General features: G+C 46.1%; 1 protein-coding gene across 2 annotated transcripts in view; it reads left to right on the top strand.

Moving 5' to 3' along the window:
* Positions 1-21,734, top strand: part of LOC136967748 (ADAMTS-like protein 1) — a 50,373-nt gene that overhangs the window by 21,936 nt on the left and 6,703 nt on the right. The window contains exons 3-14 of one of the 2 annotated variants that reach the window (XM_067261666.1): positions 10,342-10,469; positions 14,381-14,426; positions 14,607-14,843; positions 15,634-15,760; positions 15,926-16,000; positions 17,075-17,232; positions 18,214-18,325; positions 18,453-18,591; positions 18,726-18,776; positions 18,998-19,202; positions 20,717-20,864; positions 21,118-21,202. In XM_067261666.1, coding sequence (XP_067117767.1) covers positions 10,342-10,469; positions 14,381-14,426; positions 14,607-14,843; positions 15,634-15,760; positions 15,926-16,000; positions 17,075-17,232; positions 18,214-18,325; positions 18,453-18,591; positions 18,726-18,776; positions 18,998-19,202; positions 20,717-20,864; positions 21,118-21,202 — 1,511 coding nt within the window. Of the gene's footprint in view, positions 1-10,341; positions 10,470-14,380; positions 14,427-14,606; positions 14,844-15,633; positions 15,761-15,925; positions 16,001-17,074; positions 17,233-18,213; positions 18,326-18,452; positions 18,592-18,725; positions 18,777-18,997; positions 19,203-20,716; positions 20,865-21,117; positions 21,207-21,734 lie in introns of those variants that run through there. The other variant, XM_067261667.1, reaches the window with a different exon arrangement.

Here is a 21,734-nt window from a genome sequence, read left to right on the forward strand (position 1 = left end):
CATCTCTGCTCTCTCTTTCTCCGCGTTGGAAGGGGTCACATAGACCTCTGTGTTCCCGAGGGCGGTTCCTGTTCTTGAGGCGAGGACAGGTCTGAGAGCTTCCTAGATGAATGTGTACATGATCCACCATATCTGAGTGTCAATTCATTATTCATCTCCTTCATCCCTCTTCTGTGACGCACGATGATGAGCCATTTTGGCATGGTTGTCATGGGAATGAGAGAGTGGATTTCTCAGACCCAAGAAGTACGTATTTCAAGGGAAAAAAGTATGTAAAACAATAGGGTAAATAAAATATGGAGATTTTTTGAAGAGCCTGTTTACACTGGTCGGGTAATGAGGGGCTCAATGTTGTATTCTACCAAAATAATTGCATAATCACCCATTTTCCAATGACTTTTCCCCCCTGTTTTTTCCATGGAGAATTATTGCATAGAAGGGTTCAGGGTCATGCTACGCCCCACAGCAGGGGTGCGTTCAGAATCCTATTGACTGTTCACTGAATAGGTCCAGAACCAGGAAGGTGTGTTGCAGCTACTAGATTTATGGTTCCACAGTACACAGCAGAGGATTGTAGTGAAACACAGCCTAGATATCTGGGCTGAGGCCCAAGATGTTAGTAATGCCACTGACTTGAAATGACTGGTGACAGGCATCCCAGAATGCATTGTCCCTTAAGAGGATCTCGCTCTGTTCTACTAAAGATACAGTTACAAGAAGCTACTTGTGCTCAGCAAGCCATCCGTACCTGAAGTTGACCACATGAGAATAACTTTATTATATTACATTTGTGGTTGTTTTTACATTATATCTTCTTGTGTCTCCTTCTAAGAAACATGTTCTGCTTTTTGGATGAACTGCATACGGATATACAGATAAAAAGCATAGGACAAGAAAAAGGGTTTGAATGACAGGGTCAGACACTCTCCCCTCCTCAACTTTTTCAGGGAGAAGGTGAAGGGAGGGAGGGGTGAGCAAGGATGAAGGTTTGGAACTGGTGCTGCATTATGGCCCTGTTCATTGGGAAACACAGATTGTATGTCCTTTAGAAGAGTCAGATCATATATACAATCAACCCTTACAAACGTAGTAATATGTGTGTGTTACATTCTTTAAATCTTTTTTGACAGATAGTCTGAAAGTGATTTATCATATGGTTTTTCATAGGTGACCTGCAATACATACATTGTACACAAGATGACACTGTTTAGTTATAAAGGCTTCTCTCTTTATTTTCCTCTCCTCTATTTAACAATTCCCTGTTGGTTTGTCCCTTAGCAGGGCCTGTGTCTGATGTCATCAACAAAGACAATCTCTTCCTGTCATGTGGTACAGTGTCATTGCAGCTGTGAAGGGAGTCTGTTTCTAGGGGATGATGTCAGAGCAGTGGGATGATGTCAGAGCAGTGGGGATGATGTCAAAGCAGTGGAGATGATGTCAGAGTAGTGGAGATGATGTCAGAGTAGTGGAGATGATGTCAGAGCAGTGGAGATGATGTCAGAGCAATGGGGATGATGTCAGAGCGGTGGGGATGATGTCAGAGTAGTGGAGATGATGTCAGAGTAGTGGAGATGATGTCAGAGTAGTGGAAATGATGTCAGCAGTGTTGCATCGAGGTGAGGGAGCGATCTTATTGTGTGTCCTGTGGGCCAAGGGAAGGTCAGGAGGAGGACAATGTGAAGGCACACACACACAGTACCTTTATCCAAACACCAGTTCTGCAGTGAGTACATGTACGTTTTCATAGACCTGCTGCGAAATTGTATTACACGCAATAACACACAGCCTATAGCGTGTTATAATAACACAGACTGTCACGCACATGCCATACACTCCCACGTGTTTGCACTCAGTGTGTGTACAGACTCGGTCAAGTCGTACTGCAAGATGCTGACAACGCTCGAGACACAAGAAGGTGCAGAAGAGGGCCAAATATCATCCACGGTTTGATGAATTTCTCCATATGGTAGACAGAGATCAGTGTCCCTGCTGCTCTGCTAGCAGGAGAGACGCTCACAGGCTCTCCTCGGCCGCCACAGTGGTGGTGTCAGCTGTTTTCCTTTGCCATTATCTTGCAGTCCTAATCCTGTGAAGCTTTTTCGTTGTTGCGACCCCTCAGCATTCCCTTGAGTGCCATTTTAAAGCTGTCGTTCACCATTCGGCAGATCTGGAGGGGACATTTGGAGAGAGTGATGGGCCATTGTCTGAGCTGTGTTTATATTAAAGCTTTGATGAAAACCTAGCATACGTGCCCCGTGGGCAAGTGGGCTTAGGGTACCCTGAGGCTGTGTGCTTTATGGGCCTGTGGTTTCTGGAAACAAGGACAGCTACTTGGGGCGAGTTTTTTTACCTGCACACGAGAAGAGAGCCAGCAAGTTACTGAAACATTTGGAATATTACATGGGAATATTATGATTAAGTATGTATTCATTAAGCAGACACTTTTAACCCATGTGTAATTCAATATCTAACTTTAGATACTGCAGGAGGTTGGGTGTGTGACACTTGTGGGCAGATTGGTACACTACCGTTCAAAAGTTTGGGGTCACTTAAAAATGTCCTTATTTTTCAAAGAAAAGCACTGTTTTTTTCAATGAAGATAACGTTAAATTAATCAGAAATACACTATACATTGTTAATGTGGTAAATGACTATTCTAGGTGGAAACGTCTGGTTTTTAATGAAATATCTACATAGGTGTATAGAGGCCCATTTCCAGCAACTATTACTGTATGTGTACGAATGGTACATTGTGTTTGCTAATTGCCTTAGAAGACTAATGGATGATTAGAAGGATTAGAATTAGAATGCCAAAGGTCTGCAATGTTGTAATTGCTGCAAATGGAGCATTATTTGACGAAAGCAAAGTTTGAAGAACAAAATTTATATTTCAAATAAAAATAATTATTTCTAATAATAATAATTGACCTTGTAAATGTCTTGACTATATTTTCTATTCATTTTGAAAGTTATTTGATAAATACAAATGTGAGTTTTCATGGACATACAAAATTGTCTGGGTGACCCCAAACTTTTGAACGGTAGTGTATGTGGATCCATAGTTCAAGAGATAAAGGAGACAAATTAGATTATAGATTGTTCTCACTTAAGGCCTTTGTCAGTGGACACATTAACGAAAGCCAGGGTGATTCACTGTTTTTAATTGGACAGCCTAGCATGATGCATAACGATCTCCCGAGAGTCTTTCCCCACACTGTCCACGGTGACGGTGCTTCCCTGCGCTGATGACAGAAGCATATGGGCTCGGAATGTTCGTCTAAAGGCATGCAGTGACATCATTTCCTGTCTGCATCTGGGTGCTCAGAGACAAAGCCCAGTGGCGAGGTGCTGACAGTTAAGGGCTCTGAGGCCTGTCGACGACTCCGGCACCCTGGAAAGACATGGGGGGGGGGGGGGGCAGAATGACTGTCAAGAAACAAAACAAAACGAAAAGAAAAAACGTGTGTGTTCAAATTAGCGTGAGCCTTCAAAGAGACCTCTTGATTCTGGGGCGGTTGTGATATTCAAGGTGATTTATGGGAAAGCAGGTCATCCAAGGTTGTTTATTGAGCTGCTGGGGTTGAGGCACGAGTGCATCAGTGTGCGAGAGACAGCCGTGCTGGCTTCCAGAGCTTTGGGGACTGCGAGGAGAAGCTGCACAGAACAGAGCATGTGAACACAACACCCGAGCATACAGCGTTACAGAGGGACCATCCTTCATGACCGTCACCTTGGTCTGCTTCTCCCCTCCTTCCTAAGAAGACTTCTGAACTCATCTGGTTGCATTGATTGTTGCCATTGTGAGGACTATCTTAGATGGCATGTTTTGGGTCAGTCACCCCTTGAAACCTGAGGAGAAGATCCAAACAATCCAAGGTATTCTACAAAGTCTCAACCTAGTAGTTGGTCACGTAAATACCCGTACAGTCTGTTTTTCATTTCTTTCAGCCTTTAGGTTTTGGTTGGCTTCTTGTCATCTTCCTCCAGGTCTGCTTGCCTGACATTTGACCTTGCCTGATCCACTTAGGGGTCTTTTTTTACAAGCCATGTGAACCCTGCAAAACCATTCACCATATAGCATGAACTTTTTATGGGTCTTCTTACAGACTTTTTGTTTGACTGTGTCAGAATAAAGACGACATCATCTACTAGAATGTCTGCACAGACTCCCTGTTCTACCTACTGTATAATCCTCAGCTGTACTACCTAGAACCCAGTTGTACTACCTAGAACCCAGGTGTACTATCTAGAACCCTCAGGCAGCTGGTCTATACAGAGGCTATAAGGAATGGGCTCCAATACCGTTAAATTAAACTAATTGGCTATGTGGGAAATTTGGAAACCAAAACAAATGAGTCACCCAGACAGGAAATGGGCGGGCTGACATGCTGCCAGAACAGAGGACGTGTGTCAGATGTGGATCTGACAGTGGTGTCTTCTGGGAAGTGTCACACAACTTGGAAGCGAAGCAAAATCCCATAAGGTCCATGGAAATGCATTGAAGACGACAACGTGAAAGGGTTATAACTAATACTGCTGGGGCCCAATCTGAACAAGCCTCACAGTACCTGACTCAAGACGCAACATAGTGGTTAGCCAGTGGAGCAACTTTACATGGCCTGCTTACCTGTCTTACCAGAGACTCCTTGAGGGGAAACCAATCTCTTCCAAACACCATAGTGACTGTCGATTAGGATTTTTTGGGGGCGGAACCACAGTGGAGTTTAACTATAAGCTGCTTGCTGAAGAATGAGCTGTCCTACACATGGCTGTAGGAAACGCTCTGTTGATCTGTGGGGTGTCAGGAAACTGTAAATGTCACTGCAGATTTTTAATCACATACCATATCCCTGGGGCCACAAAGGGGGGTTTATAGACTTAACTGTGAAGAGGCTCGAAGATGATTTTCTGCGTATTAGTATCATGAGATTTTGTGTTCGATGCACCATCTGATGTGAATAACTCCTCAGATGTTAGCGTGAAGGTTTCGAATACTTGCATGGATTACATCTAATGGAATGAATTAAAAACTTTGTATTGTCTGCTCGGATTACATCCCATTTTGGTTTGAGCCAAAGGGAGGATTTAGTGATAGCATTAAGAGCATCAAAAGCTGCATGTCTCCATCAAACGGGGATTTACTTTAACAGTCGGCATATCAGTTACAGTGCTGCCATCTCCTCTCTTGGTTTAGAATCCTCTGCCATCCACAAAGCCCTCTGAGTAGTTTACATCCCACCGGATATTTCAGGCCGTCCAAGCTGACATGGCCTTATTTATGAGGGCTGGACAGTGCTGGAAAACAAATCTCTTTGTTTTCAGTTTTAGCTGTGGGGAGCACATGTCCAGGCAGAACGAATACCTTCCCTCGGCAGTGTTCTGGGAGATGGTTGTCTGTTCTGAAGCCTAGTGAGCCGTGCCAGTGGACACGGGGCTTGTAGCCGGTCAGCTTGGCACTTTATCTTTCTGCTGCATGAAACATGATTTACCTAAAGTGGCCTCCCATCCTACATGTCTTTCTCCCTCTGTCGCTCTCTCTCTCTCTCTCTCTCTCTCTCTCTCTCTCTCTCTCTCTCTCTCTCTCTCTCTCTCTCTCTCTCTCTCTCTCTCTCTCTCTCTCTCTCCTGGACCCATATTCCGTTTCCTCTGTAGGTTTGTTTATGGCTCAGTAAATCTGTCATTTCCATATTACTACCTACTCCCTGTCCGAAACAAAACACTGCTATTGCTCGTCATGACTGTATGAGCAAAGGGTCCTCATGTCCTCGGACTCCCACTCACCCAGTACTCACCTCCTCCACCAACTCAACTCAATTAGCATGTTACACTTTCAGTTCATTAACATTGCGCCGAGGATGAAAGAGGAGATTCATTTCAAAGAAGGTGGAAGAGAGATAACAGCAAAATGTAGATGCACCCATGGCCACTTTCATTTGGCCTCATCACGGAACTTGATAGGTTCCATAAAAGATACATTTATTGGGAGATATGCCGTTTCCCCCCACTCTGAAACAAGCATATAGAGCTCATTAAAGTGCCTGATTTAAGATTAATGTCCCATGTTTGGTCCTAGTCTCTGTGTTATGGGGTTTCAGTTTTCCTTTTGCCTGACATAAAATGTATTGGGTTGATTGTCTGAGAATTAAGTATTTATTGTAATCCTCTGGTTTGAAGAGGGGGGTATATGTTCAAGTGTGGGTCATAAACCTTCTTTCCTGATGTGTACCATTTTATGCACAGCCCTGGAAAGCTTTTACATTTGTTACCGTTCTCTTCAGAGTAAATGATGTCTGGGTCGTACTGTACGCTGATGTTTATGTCTAATGTGTTCTGATGGGAGACGTTTTAGCTAAGTGCAGTTGCCTTGATATTGCTTTGCTTGAACTTTTCAGTGCCATGTTTAGCCTTTATATTTAACACCGAATAGTATAAGTTCAGTAGCAGGCTATTTCAGTCGAGTATGTTTGAAACATGAGAAAAACCCCCACACCGTTTTGCTTATGGAATTTAAAAACTGTTAAGGATCGACTTCCATGTTTAAACAAAGGTTTTCTAGATCTTCACCAGAAAAGTAAATAGTTCACAGTAGGGTGTTCAGGGGTATGACTATCTAACTCTGCCCACAGGAATCTGTGGAATCGACCCCCAAACCAATCTTGTGGTACAGCAGACTTCACTTCTGTACATTATTGCTATTAGCGATCTAGTTTCTCCACATGGAAACTGAGTAATCCTTTTTCCTGCGTAGATAGTTACAGGAGTGAGACTGTATTGCTTGATCACCCTTTACGTCTGTGCATAAACTCTCTCTTTTTCTCTCTCTTTTTCTCTCTCTCCCACACTTTGGCTCTCTTTAAAATGCTCTCTCTTTCTCCCTCTCCTCTCTCTCTCTCCATGTAGCGTGTGTCTACACGTGCGTGCTTATGCCGTGTTTGCATAATGTGTGTGTGTGTGCATGTCATGAACGACAGGCTGTGATTAGGGGGACTGATTATTTGTTTAGGCATTGACCGCTCGTTCCTCTTTGCCTTAAATTGATTGCAATTATGTATCTGTTTAGTTTATTGTGGTGCATTTGATTGGGAGTGGTTTTTTGACATCAGAACATACTTTTAAGAGAAGGGGGTTGTAGGCAAAGTAGTCTGCTTGTTAAGAATATCCCACATGAGGTGTGAGGAGACATTTTCTGTGCACCACACATTAACTGAAGTACTTTTATATAGCTGATATGTGAAGAAGGGTGCACATAATTCATTTATATCTACACTTTTTTCTGCCCACACTGCCTCATAGAGCTGTTCTGTTTATGTAAAGGCCACTCAGCTATTTACAATCATGTGTGACCAGGTATGTCTCTCATCCTCTTGTGGATATGGTCATGGTTCTGGTGAGGGCATGGTCATGGTCATGGTTCTGGTGAGGGCATGGTCATGGTTCTGGTGAGGGCATGGTCATGGTCATGGATCTGGTGAGGTCATGGTTCTGGTGAGGGCATGGTCATGGTTCTGGTGAGGGCATGGTCATGGTCATGGTTCTGGTGAGGTCATGGTTCTGGTGAGGGCATGGTCATGGTTCTGGTGAGGGCATGGTCATGGTCATGGTTCTGGTGAGGTCATGGTTCTGGTGAGGGCATGGTCATGGTTCTGGTGAGGGTATGGTCATGGTCATGGTTCTGGTGAGGGCATGGTCATGGTCATGGTCATGGTTCTGGTGAGGGCATGGTCATGGTCATGGTTCTGGTGAGGACATGGTCATGGTTCTGGTGAGGGCATGATCATGGTTCTGGTGAGTGGGTTTCTATAGGTCTTGGTATTGTCCCACCAGGAGACACCTGGGTATGCACTCCCCTTTCCCCTGTGCAAACGTGCTAACGTGGACTGCCAGATGTTATGAAAGGCCCCATTGAAAGTCCAACTTGTGTGTGTCTGTGTACAGTATATGTGTGCGTGTGTGAATTCAGATTGAGTCTGTCTACTGTACTTTAGATAAAGTACAAGCTAAGTTATGCTCCAGTTCTCCAAGATTAGGATTCTATGTTGGACAATGTTGCCGCTTTAAGAACTCCCAGTTCCTGGCAGAGTCAAGACTAGCAGGAGAGAGGGAAGAGCACAGGGAGAAAGAGAGGGGAGCAGAGAATGAAGGTAGAAGAGAAAAGGGCGATGGAGATCTCTGTATGTGGAAGCCTGTAGGTTTTGTGATCACATGCACACCTGTGGCTCGTCTACAGCTGGCTGGCTCTGACACACAACTCAACCGTCCTCTGATTGGCTGGAAGGCCGGTCCTGGTGACTGGAAGGGGGCTTTGCCGTCCAGCCCCCTTCCCATCGCAGCGTTCCCCAGCACAGTGAGGAGAGGGAGAGCTCCGGACAGGGAGCCACGGCCAGGACACGCGCGCACCCACACACACTGAGTCACACCAAGTGGGAAACCAAGTGCACGGCTTCCAGACACACACACACACACCTCTAAAAACATACACATACGTTCCTGTGAGCATGGACAAGCACTCGTCTGCAGGCAGGACACTGCTGGCAGCACTTCTGATCCTGGTACAGTAACCTTCACTCTTTGCTTGGGACAGGTGAAAGGGGGCTACTTTTTATACGCTTGTTATTCTGTAGGTAGCTTAGTATGTGTCAGCTGAATCATTGTGTACTGTGATGAATATGCTACTGATCAGAACACGTTGACAGGCTACCCTGGGCTTGCCCTCTGCTCTCACTTAGTAGGCATGCCACCTTTACATTGATCTTATGTGCCAGTCAACTAGGAGGGGTGTGTGTTCCATATAAAGTGAGTAAGGGTAGAGGCTGTAGAAGAAGCAAGGGCTAAAACACAAATATGTGACAACTCGTTTTCTGTTTTTAACAGATTTATATTTCCACTTTAGCAGACACCTGGCTCAATTTCCTTTTTCAGACAAAGTTGTGTGTCTTTCAGAAAAGTCTGTGTGTCCAGTTGATCAATATCTCTGTGTGGGATTTACTGGTATGAAATAATACATGTGACATCATGAAATATGAGTCAGCATACATTGGCACGTTTGGTGTGTGATTTTAGTGCTTTGTGAGGATTCCATTCTTCCTCAGGAGTCTCTACACTGTACATTCTGTAGAATTCCATGGAAGGTTCCATATTGGTGTTCTCATCTGGTTTTAATTAGAAGTTTCAATTACATTATTAAAGATCTGTTACTAGTCCAAGAGAGTGCTTTTTTTTAGAATATTCTATCATATTGTATTATTACATGCAGTATGGACATGACAAGACCAATCCTTCATATGTTATTGTGCAATATGCGTTGGGAAGGCCAAGGTCTGGAGAAAGAAACACACAGTTCCCACAAATTGCTAGACAATCCCTCTCACATGACAACACTGATCACTTGACACCGTTCAAATAAACACCTGCCTGGGAGCAAAACGAGTCACTCCATGAGCGATAGGTCTCATGTGAAAACAAAGCTTGATGTGAGATAGAGATGGAGCGAAGAGGAGAGATAAAGGGGGGAGAGAGGGTGGGTAGATGGATGAGGAGAGAGAAGAGGGAGAAAAGGGGAGAGAGAAGAAGCAAGCAAGCTTTCGGTATTTGGCCGTCATGGTACATCTGAGATGCTCATTATCCTCGCAGGCGTGTATTTCATCTTTTCATAATATTGATCTTGGATCGAAACTATTATCTCCACTTCTTCTGCTTCCTGATGTGGTGAGGGGAAATTATAACAGAAATACAAAGGAAATAGTTAAGACTGGAACTTGTTCAAATGCATTCCATTTCACAATGTAAAAGATGATTCGGACATCTGACTTAAATATTTTGTGGGAAGCTGAGATCTTAGATTATTTCCGGTTGGTCTTTTAACATACCTCCCTTCAGCATACTCTCTCACTGCCTGCTTAGTGGAGTTTAAGTTCATCTGTTTCGGAATGTAAGGACGTGGTTGGAGAAGCTCTGAAGTTCATCTAGTCAAAATGTACCAAACTAGCACAACTTCCCTTTCTGAGTCATTTAAATTGAGATCAGATTCATTGATAAGTCTTGATCCACCTGTGTGAGAGCGTGTGTTTCTGAAGCCCCTCCCTCCTGTGTGAGAGCGTGTGTTTCTGAAGCCTCCCTCCTGTGTGAGAGTGTGTGTTTCTGAAGCCCCTCCCTCCTGTGTGAGAGCGTGTGTTTCTGAAGCCTCCCTCCTGTGTGAGAGTGTGTGTTTCTGAAGCCCCTCCCTCCTGTGTGAGAGTGTGTGTTTCTGAAGCCTCCCTCCTGTGTGAGAGCGTGTGTTTCTGAAGCCTCCCTCCTGTGTGAGAGTGTGTGTTTCTGAAGCCCCTCCCTCCTGTGGTTGTGCAGAGCTCCCGGACGGCGCGTTCAGAGGAGGACCGGGACACGCTGTGGGACGCCTGGGGCTCCTGGAGCGAGTGTTCCCGCACCTGTGGAGGAGGGGCCTCCTACTCCCTCCGCCGCTGCCTCAGCTCCAGGTAAGACTCTTAGCCAATCACCCTCAGCTCCAGGTAAGACTCTCAGCCAATCACCCTCAGCTCCAGGTAAGACTCTCAGCCAATCACCCTCAGCTCCAGGTAAGACTCTCAGCCAATCACCCTCAGCTCCAGCTAAGACTCTCAGCCAATCACCCTCAGCTCCAGCTAACACTCTCAGCCACCTTTGTCCCTCTGAGGCAAGTCCACAGTCCTTAAACTTTACCCTGAAAGATGCCCTTTTCCAATACCTGGTTCCCATCCACTAACTCTCCTGGACAAGCACACGTGAACGAATCCCTACAGAGAGCCTTTAATCACCTAACAAGCTAGCCCAGTGTAAGTTCAAACCATTACCTTTCACTAAGGAGGGACTTTAATGTATTACAAAGTAATGGCTTTTGTTCACAGTCAAGTCTTGACTAGGAGATGGACTGGCTTCCATTAAGGTCCCATATGAAGTCTAGGGAATGTGGAGGGGCGGAGGGTAGAGGGGGGGGGTCCTCTCTCTCTCTCTGGCTCTTGGTGGTTTATGTCCTGCCAAATGGAGCGAGACGGGGTCCCTAATAGCGTGTGTTTTTCTCGCCACAGACCCCTTTTCCCATGGGCTGCAATAGGAGAGCTCTATATTTTATAAAGCTGTTACCAAGCCGTAAAGGGCCAGTGCATTGCCCCATCTACCACCACCCAACAACAAGGTTAGGTCTCACCAGTAGTTTGTCAATGACCATGCCCACTCACTGACTGGCAAGTTTTCTTCATTCACTACTTTATTCAAAACCTCAGATTTGACGGTTACGGTTAGATTATTCTGCAGAAGAAAGAATTAAGTTCTTATCTACTCAGTGTCATACCATATATTGATTATCCCAACTAAACATACATATCCATAGGGAAAAGTCTAAACCTGGGAGCTTCAAACAGTGAGCCAAGAACGACTTCTTAAGTACCTCTTAAAGAAGCGAGGGCCTCTGTTCAATGTGTACGTTCTCCTTTCATCTAATCCCAGACACCTTGAGGGACTCTGCTTGAAACAGTCCAAGTGGCCCAGTGCAGGCTCAGAGGCCAAGTCCAAGCAGCCAATCACAGACGCCGCTCACTCAGGAGCACGAGAATGAGAGCGGGAGAAAAGTATGCTTTCCATAGAAATGTTGTCACATTTATAGACTGGGAAATATTTGCGTGGTGACTTCACCACATTCCTCTCTCTTTACAATTCCCACTGTGTACCCTGTCGATCCTGTGGCACCCCGAGGGTTTTTCAGGAAGGATCCAGACCAGGTCTCCACCACGTTGGAGACCTAAGGGGGTTTGGGGGGGGGCAATCAGATGCAACATCTTGATCTGCAGTCAAATACTCTACCGCTGAGATATACCCATCACATAATGTACCGTACCCCTAACACTGGTGTTAAAACACTGTGGTCTGTTGCTGTTTTGAGCATGCATTTCATTAAATCAACAACTATAACTTCAGTTGCCAAGAGCATCTGGTTTGGTTATTACTCAAATAGCCTGCTGGCTGTGAAAGTGATCCTCGTGAACTGGCTTGTTGAGGAGTGGTTTGAGGTTTGAGTGTGTGTTCCTGTACATATTCATATGTGGGTGTTCAAGTGTGTTGCATTTGCATATGTGTGTTTCTTTGGAGAATTTTTTGATGAATAGAGTCCTTTGGTGGTTAGTGCGGTGTAAGCATTTGGGCATGGAGTACCCCCCCCCCCCCCCCCCCCTCCCCCTTCATCCCACCTGGCCCAGTCCCCCATCAGGGACCAGTAGCCTGGCCCGTGGTGCCACATCAAAGAGCTCCACTTGGTGGGAAACAGAGCTAAAACATTCCAAGCCAGTGCCCCGACTAGGGGACCTGGGACCCAGGACACACAATCATCCACATCCACCAGCACACACACACACACAACTCCCACCACCCAAGAGCCACCTCACTCCACAGCATGAGTTACAACTGCACATGCATGGATCCATCCCAAGCATACTTTTCCTGAAGCTCATTAGGCACAATCAAGGCATAGGCTGTGCGTACAAACGAAAACACACACACACAACCAATATTAAGTGTGGGTTGAGTAAGTGTGGACATATGGATCAGCTGTGATGTCAGTCGAATGGGATTCTGTGGTATGGGGAGAGAGCATGTTGTTTTAGTTTAAGAGTCGTTTGGCCTTGGGATCCCCACAGGAATTTAAAATCCTTTATTCATACTATAACGAGATGTGAAAGGGTGGTGACATGAGGGAATGTCATCAAAGGTGTGTCACAGTTATGTCAAAACACTGTAGTTTCGGTGGCAGTTTCATTAAAAGTGAACATTCTCAATAGTAAGTCCTATCATGAATGTGCATCTGGCAGTAGTGGCTATAGAGCTAGTTTTAAACAACTCATTGTGTGGCCTGTGTAGCTGAAACTAATTACAACTTCACTCGACCTAACCGTAGCAGGCCAACATCAGCAATCATATATTAAGCAGACCTTGGTCAAAAACTATTTGAAATACTTTCAGTTACTGTACATTATTTAATTTCTCTGTGCACAATTAAACCCAAATAAAGCCGACAAACCACTGACAAACCGACATATGCTAAAGTAACCGAGCAACCACCTAAAATAGAAACTGTAAATGGACTGTAGTTTATCATGTACTGCCCTTTGAAAGGAGCATGGGAAGGATGGAAGGAAGGCAGACAGGAAGGAAGGAAAGAAGGAAACAAGAGGGAAGGCTGGCTCGATCTGGCTCGTTCTTCTGTCATGCCTCTTCTGCATGACTCTGCTGATGGGGGTGCCTCTCTTTAACACACTAGAAAAACATAAAGAGAAAAGAAGCAAACAGTAAGAACATATTTCATCCAACATTGGCCATATCCCAGTGCTCAGACATGTCCTTTACATTATTATTCTAACAACGGTTTAATGGTTTATGGAACCCACATGCAACTTGCACTCGATACAACCAATCTATAACATGCCATGTCAACTCAACTTGATGACAACATTATGGGTATTACTATGATTGATTCAGTCTAGTTTGTGTGTGTGTGTCCATGTCCAGATGTGTATATGTGTGTTTACCCATGTCCCTGTGTGTCCATGTCTTTGTTTCCGTGTGTGTGTGTTGGTGTGCAGCCACAGTGTAAGAGTGTGTATGTGTGTGTGTGTGTGTGTTAGGAGGGAATTCCATCCATAGCTTTTTCTGTGTGTTTGTGTTATATTTTCAAATATATATCCAGACTCAGCAGGTTTTTCCACTGAGATTCTGGTCTTCTCTACCCGTCTTTCCCTCGGTCTCTGGAAGTGTCTCCTTTGTTAGGGCCCCACGGCCATGTTGTTTGGTTTGGCAGCGCGAGCTGTCTGGCTGTGTCATCGGATCTAATGATCATGCCATGCCACGCACGCCTCTCTCCTCTCTGGAATAATATCATGAACTCCTTTATCCCTCTTGCATCTGTGAGTCATAATTCTGCAATGTTGCCTTGAATCATGATTACAGATTAGCTAAGGCCGGGTGACACTGGAATTCCTCTCATGTTACGGAACTGGACGACTTCTCCCGGAGTCTGTCCCCCGCCTGCTCCTCAAGGATAATCAGCCTATCGCAGGTGCCATCTATGGCTTACCATCTCCCAGCATCAAAGTAGAAAAAGGAATCCCAATTTGCAAATGCGGTTGATTCCTTCATTTGGACTGAAACACCAAAGACACTCGTCCGGAGAGCGGTGCCAGACTGTCTGAGTCTGCTCAGCACATTTTGCTCTCATAGTCCTCCTGCTTAAGGCCTCTTGTTAAAAAGCCCGGATTTGCCCACCATGAAAATGTAATGTAACAGAAAATGAAGATCATACACTGCATGCACTTTATTGAAAAGCCTTTCAACAAATCGTTTTTTTGTGTGTCGTCCCCTGCAGGAACTGCGAAGGGCAGAATATCAAATATCGCACATGCAGTAATGTGGTGAGTTCAGCCCAGTCGAATGCCCCTAGCAGCATACAGTACCTGTCTTTTAGAGAGCAGAGTTCGAGACGCCAACCTGAGAATTAAACTGGCGCCACTTCAAAAGAAACCCGTACGTATTCTCGAAGAAAAATCACACTACCGAGTCTCTCCCTCTCTCCCTCTCTCTCTCGCCCTCAGGACTGTGCCCCAGACGCGGCAGACTTCCGCGCCCAGCAGTGCTCCGCCCACGCCGACGTGCGCTACGACGGACAGTACCACGAGTGGCTGCCGGTGGACAACGACCCCGACAACCCGTGCGCCCTCAAGTGCCGGGCCAAGGCGTCGGGTCAGGTGGTGGAGCTGGCTCCCAAGGTGCTGGATGGCACGCGCTGCTACACCGAGTCCCTGGACATGTGCATCAGCGGGGCCTGCCAGGTACAGACCGCCGCCCCTTCTCCGACGCCGCCGGGAGCTGCCATGAGAAGTGTGGGGGGGTTCGGTTCAGACGGAGGTCACCTTTTTTTCCACAAAAGGGGACTTTTTGTTTCGTTTTCGTTAGTCTTCTTTGGAAAACTGTATGTTTCTCCGTCTCTTTCTTTTCATCTGTGTCTTTCTGTTTGTCTTTCTCGCTTGTTTTGGGACAACGATCTCTAAAGTTAGGTTGAAGTACCGGTCTTGACAGTTCACCTGCTAACTATCATCACCATAGTGTTATTGCTAAGTTCCTAATAAAGTTCTGAATAAAGTTCTTATAAAGTTCTTCCAAAGTAGGACAAACAACATTCCTTGGAACATTCCCATGGAAAATATATGTTTATGTCAAAGGCTACATACTAGTACAGTATGTCTAGCCTTACAAAAATATTAGCAGATAGATCTGCTATTTAAACATCTGCCACCCAACCAGAAGATGTATTCTCCTGGTCGTCTGGTCTTCTCACTTATTCCATGCCAAGTGACAAATCACTAAACCTAATAAGCCACAGTCCCATTGGCTGACTTGTACAAAGGCAGTTTGTCAGCAGAGAGCATCTGCTTTGTGAATGAAAACCAGATGAGTGAGAAACAGTCAGGGACGTTATGATTGACATGTCATGCAGCTTTCATTCGTTGAATGAAATACCATTTGTTTGTGCCGCAAGCTATACTGAATACATGCTGACCGTCCGTGTGTGAGGCTGTTCGTCAGATGAGTGATGCCTATCATGTGACGCCCCGTCGATAGATTGTGGGGTGCGACCACCAGCTGGGGAGCACAGTGAAGGAGGACAGCTGTGGCGTGTGCAACGGCGACAGCTCTTCCTGTAGGCTGGTGCGAGGACACTACAAGTCCCAGCATTCTTCCGGAAAGAGTAAGGAAGTTGCGTGGGAATGTCGATTGAAGTCTTCAGAGTACACGTTTTAGCAAATGTCTCACAGGCTCGACTCTCTTGTCTTCCTCTGTCTCTCTTTGCCTCTCTCTCTCTCTCTTTGTCTCTCTCTCTCGCTCTCTCTGTCACCATCTTTATGTCTTTCAGCGGAGGACCAGGTCATCGTGATTCCTTATGGGAGTCGACATGTTCGTCTGGTCCTGAAAGGCCCGGATCACTTGTGTAAGTCTTGGTAGGTCTGGGGAGCTTCCATCCAGAACTAGACTGAACGATGTTTGTCTTGTTTTCTGCATGTTCCTTTTATGTCCTTACAGATCTTCAAAAATCACCCACGCACTGTGACAGGGTGGACTGTTCGAACCCTAAACCCTGAACTAGAACACGCTGAATCCTATTTTCACTACTCAATAGGTACCTATGTAACGGCATAGCTGTCAAGACAAAGGGTTAGTGTTATAATTCCACGCAAAAGCTCTCACAGTGCAGCCAAAATCCAGTAGATGACCAGTGTTTCACAGATACTCTAGAAGGAAATAAACAGACAACTGTACCTCCCTCCTGAGAGATCCTGCCCTCCTCACCAGCTCCTCTTGTCTGTCCCTTCGTACAGTAGAAGAAATAAGGAGGAGGGCTGTGTTCTCCTTGGCTCCTGTAAGGCCTCGGAAAGCCTGTCTCCCAAGAGCTCTCAGCCAGTATCACTGATGTCGAAGCCTTGGCAGCAGAATGGCATTCAGGAACGATCGATAACAAATGTTTCCGTCCGTTCTCCTTCCCCTCTTTAAGCGAATGCTTAACAGTTAACAGATCTGCCGAGCGAAGCCAAGAGGACTTCTTCTCTTTATAAACAGACAGATTTCTCATTAAAATATTTCTTTTCCTTTTCGCTGTACTCAAAGGGTAATCACATGGTCGGGTGCGGGTATGACTGCCTCTACTCGGGGGATGTTTTGCTGCTCGTGTTCTCATTGTTGAAACTTCCACACTGGATTTAGACAAGGCCCCATTACGCCGGGGGTTGACTTGAGGTCCAACAGTGGAAAACCTGTAGCAACACACGTTTCTCTTAGAGTCCGAATGTCCTGAGTGTAAATATACACACGGATATATCATGCACACATGGATATATCATGTACAGATTGATACACGTTCTATGTGTAGCTAATTGAAGTCCTAACATGAATGGCTTAGCAACGTCGACCACTTTTCCCATCGACAGTGTTCTATTGTGGTATTCCTTGTGATGTTCCACAGCTGTGTGCGTTTGTCATGCGCCGCTTTTGTTTGTCTGGATTCTAGATGTGGAGAGTAAGACCTTACAGGGAGGGAAAGGTGAACTGGCTTTGGCAGCTTCTGGACAGTACCACCTGGAGAACACAACCCTGGACTTCCAGAAACTGTCTGACAAGCAGGTCCTGAGGATCACAGGCCCCCTGGGAGCTGACTTCTCCATGAAGGTAAAACTGGGATAGATGTCCTGCACTGGATATCTGACCCTCAATAGACCACTATTCTCTACTACAGAAGGTGCCATAGATCTTATGGACAAGTTATTTTCATAAGTTATTATCTTCCTCAACCACCCATGACCCATTTAGGAATTACAGCACCACTGGACATTACAGAGTGTGTTTTCCCCTCTGTGTAGAAGCCACAGATATGAGTGCAGAAGCCAAATCAATCCAGGATCCAGGTCCTCGTTTCCTTCAACTTCTCATGAACCCTCTGTGTTGCAAGGAGTGGAAGAAGGATTTGATCTGGTTTCTGGGCATCCTTGATCAGCGTTTCTAATTGAATGCACACAGTTCCACGTCAAATATCCTAGAATCCATGTTTTCCCACTGCAACGTCAACTTTTCCCCATATTATTTTCCCACCACATTCAACACACACACAAACACACACAATAATTATACCTTTCAATGTCTTGTATTGATCGTCAAAAGAGGAAAAAGCTGAGACAAATGTGTGTGTGTGCTGCTGACAGTGGCTGTTCACTTTTATACTTGCTGAAGGGTTGTTATATTTTTCTTTTGTTGGTTCCCTTGGCGTTCAAAGTACCAAGCCCTGGGTGTATCTGTTCCCCTCAGTCCCCACACCCAACCCTAGCGCTTAACCCTGGATCTATCTGTTTCCCTCAGTCACACACCCAGCCCTAGCCCCAAGTCTAAAAACTCATTCGGTTCAGTCCCTCTGGGAGGAATGTGCTTTCACTCAATGAAGCACGTTGTCACTTCTGGGGAAATGTGACACACTTAGCAGGTCCACATGGGCAAGGCTGCACCAAACCCCTCTGGCTTTAGGAAGGAAAACATTACAGCATCCTGGATTCATTATAAAGGACTTTGTTCAGTATCAACAGAGATATTACCTTTTTTTGCTGCAGAGGTCAACTGTATAGTCGTTTGTTAAGTTCTCCTCTGCTGTTGATTCTGTAGGTTCGATTCACCAGCGGAGTGGACAGTGTGGTCCAGTTCATCTTCTACCAGCCCATCGTTCATCGCTGGAGGGAAACAGACTTCTTTCCTTGCTCAGTGACCTGTGGCGGAGGTAGCAGGATGTTATAGGCTATGAACCTTTCTGTCATTTTGCAGAAGTTAATATCGACAGGCTGAGGAAATCTTAATTATCCAGTACATTTGGCCTTGTGTCCTGTAAACGTGATGATTGGTTGTAGGATATCAGCTGACTTCGGCTGAGTGCTTTGACCAGCGGAGTCAGCGTGTTGTGATGGACCAGTACTGCCACTACTATCCTGAGAATGTTAAACCCAAGCCCAAGCTGCAGGAGTGCAACATGGACCCCTGCCTGGCTAGGTTAGTCTCCTGCCCTCTAACATGGGAGCAAAGTGCACGTCACTATTCCGATTCGCCTGGCACCAGTAAAGTAAGTAATTTTGTTATGTCTATGATGCAGTCTAGATTTGTTTTCTTCTCATTTTCTTTTTTAGCGATGGCTACAAGCAAATCCTGCCCTATGACCTCTACCACCCTCTACCTCGGTATGTATGGATGGTAGACACACTTACCCTCTCACAAACACACACACATACACACACGCGCTTTCTTTGTCTCCATACAAAAAGCACATATACAAATATTGACCTCGCTTATACAGTACGTATGGGCGCATCCTGCGGAAACAAGACCCATTTTCCATTCAAATGACCCCGGACGTTCCATCTGCTTCATGTCCCCCTCGTCCCCCGTCCCACCGTCCCAGCTGGGAGAACAGCCCCTGGACGGCCTGCTCCACGTCGTGCGGCGGGGGCATCCAGAGCCGCTCCGTGTCCTGCGTGGAGGAGGACCTGCAGGGCAGCATCACCGCCTCGGAGGAGTGGAAGTGTCTGTACGCCCCCAAGACCGCCATCCTGCAGCCATGCAACGCCTTCGACTGCCCCACCTGGTCGGCTCAGGACTGGTCGCCTGTACGTCTCCGAGTTCACAGTTAGCCAAGTCACATGGTCGATTATGTGTCACATGTCACGTGGTCGATTATGTGTGTGGGGAATGATTCTGTCCATTATAGACACAATACCTATTATGTTTGGCGTTTTTTTTTGCTTTAAGAGCTTGGTCAAGATTAATATAGTGTTCATGTTAGATTTGTATAGAACTTAACTAAATAATGCCCTTGGGTGCAAAAGGCCAAACTTTTTTGGGGGGTACTACCTGACCCTGTTACCAGGCATCCGTGATTAAGTTTGTTAGTTTCACATCTGATTGGTCAGAGAAGGAACTGGGAATAGTGTGTCTAATCTACACCATACAGAGGTGCAGAAACTCTTGATTAAACAGAATGGGTGCCAAACAGAGAGAAAGCCAGAAATCATGTTAACCTGACATTAACCAGATGTTTTTCAATATAATTCAGCCATCCCTTCACACCACAGGCTAAGTTCTCCACACAGAAACCCTCCGAACCGGCAGCATACCCAGGTGTTTAAAACACAACCTCTTCTGAGTGATTACCGGTAGCAGTTCTAACCACACTCCCGGCCCCGGACCCAAATGCCTGCAAAACAAACAAAACTTTAATTAAAAGTTAAACAGAAGTCAAAAGTGCACAGACTCCTCATCTTCTTTGGTGGCGCACACACAGACGTTGTCAAGACGCTCAGCTCCAGAAACCGTTCATGGATCCCAGATTCTCCATGACAGAGCAGTAGGAACTTATTTAAGCTATTCCTATTGCACTTTTAGTTAGATGCTAACTGCCTTTCATTGGCTCTGTACCCGTACTGCGCTCAATGACAATAAAGTTAAATCTTGTTGAATCGAATTTGAAAACATGACTCCCTTCCTCTCGTGGCTTAGTGATGGTCCATCAGAGAGCCAGGAGCCGTCCCTTGTGAGTTCCACGTCATGCGGGAAATTGACCTCCTCTCTCCAGTAAGCACACAGGAGACAGACCGGGGGCGCCAGGTTTTGTGAACCCCCCAAAACCCCGCATCGCTGTTTGCCTTGCACATTCTTCCTCTGAACACCCCACTTAAATACTTGTCTTGGCAAAGTATGCATGCAAAAAAAAACGTTGCCGGCAGAAAGTCTGCCAACATTTTTGTGGGTCACCCTCCCTCATCTTCTCCCAACCTGAGGTATGAAGTGTCTCAGGCATCTGACATGGAAAGGTGTCAGAGACTCAGAGAAAGATCTTGTCTCGAGGAAGAAGTAATGAGCCCCTGTGTGGCTTTAACCATCGATGCTGTATAGTCACAGTGAGATACCAAAAAGATGTGGCTTCAACATGTCTTCCAATCGAACAAAAAACGATCTGCAGTATCGAGGACTTCTATAATGTGCCCTCCTGCTGCAGTAAAACCCCTTTGCCACAACCCCCTAGGCCATTGATCTTATCTATTGGTGGACATCAGCCTACGTTATGCATCACGTTCATGTACAGGAGCCAGTGTGTTTCGTTAACCTCTCCTATCATTTGCAGTGCACCACAACCTGTGGACAGGGCCTGCGCTACAGGGTCGTCCTCTGCATCGACCACAGAGGTCTCCACGCCGGAGGCTGCAACCCCACCACCAAGCCCCACATCAAGGAGGAGTGTCTCATCACAGTCCCCTGCTTCAAGCCCATAGGTATGCTGTTCCCGCCCCTCGGTCAACCGGGAGCGCCGTGTATCAAAGTGATCCCTCACACTGGTAGTGATCAGTCCGTCAGGTGATCTGCGGATGCCTCTGACACGGCGGCCGACATGCTGAATGTTGATTTGGTTGCGCCGGGAATTTGATTCACTCGGATCCGTTTTTTTTTGGACTCCTTCGCAAAACTCCCCCAGTTTCTCTCCCCCTTTCCGCTTCTTCCGACACTGAACCCTCTCCCCTTCTGCAGAGACCGTCCCGGTGGAGGCCAAGCAACAGTGGGCCAAGCAGGCCATCGAGCTGGAGGAGGAGATCGTTGTTTCTGAAGACCCCACGTGAGTCCAGGCGAAGGCCCTCCAGGGCTGTATGGAACTGGAACCCAGCCTGCCGCTGGTCTGGTTCTGGAAATGATTGTGTGGGAGAACACCTAGCGGTCAACCCCCTCATGTTGCTGACTAAGAACTTTCTTTGTCAGCTCATGCTCTCTCTGAAACGTTCAAACAAGTTGGCCTCTGTAGCCAGTTGGCACGTATCGCTGTGTCATGTGACTGGGTAATAGTGTTGTGTGCTGTCTTGATAACGGATGCTCTACGCAGGACTGTGTTCTGTTACGTTCAGGTATTCATCTCTGGGCCTTTGTTGTCATGACACCCCCCCCCCTCCCATGGTCCTTTGGTTTCATATGCTGCTTATGCAGCTGTTGTTCTGTATGAATAATGATATTGGCAATTTAGCAGCCAACCCCCACACAGTGAATGTAAGAGGTTTTACTCAGGAGCATGCTTTTAATTTTACCGTAACCACAAAGGAGAGGAGGAAGAAGAATGTGTTTCTCTGTTCTACGCCAGAGTATCTGGCTGTCAGACT

The sequence above is a fragment of the Osmerus mordax genome, chromosome 23 (assembly GCF_038355195.1).
Source record: "Osmerus mordax isolate fOsmMor3 chromosome 23, fOsmMor3.pri, whole genome shotgun sequence".
NCBI classification, from domain to species: domain Eukaryota; kingdom Metazoa; phylum Chordata; class Actinopteri; order Osmeriformes; family Osmeridae; genus Osmerus; species Osmerus mordax.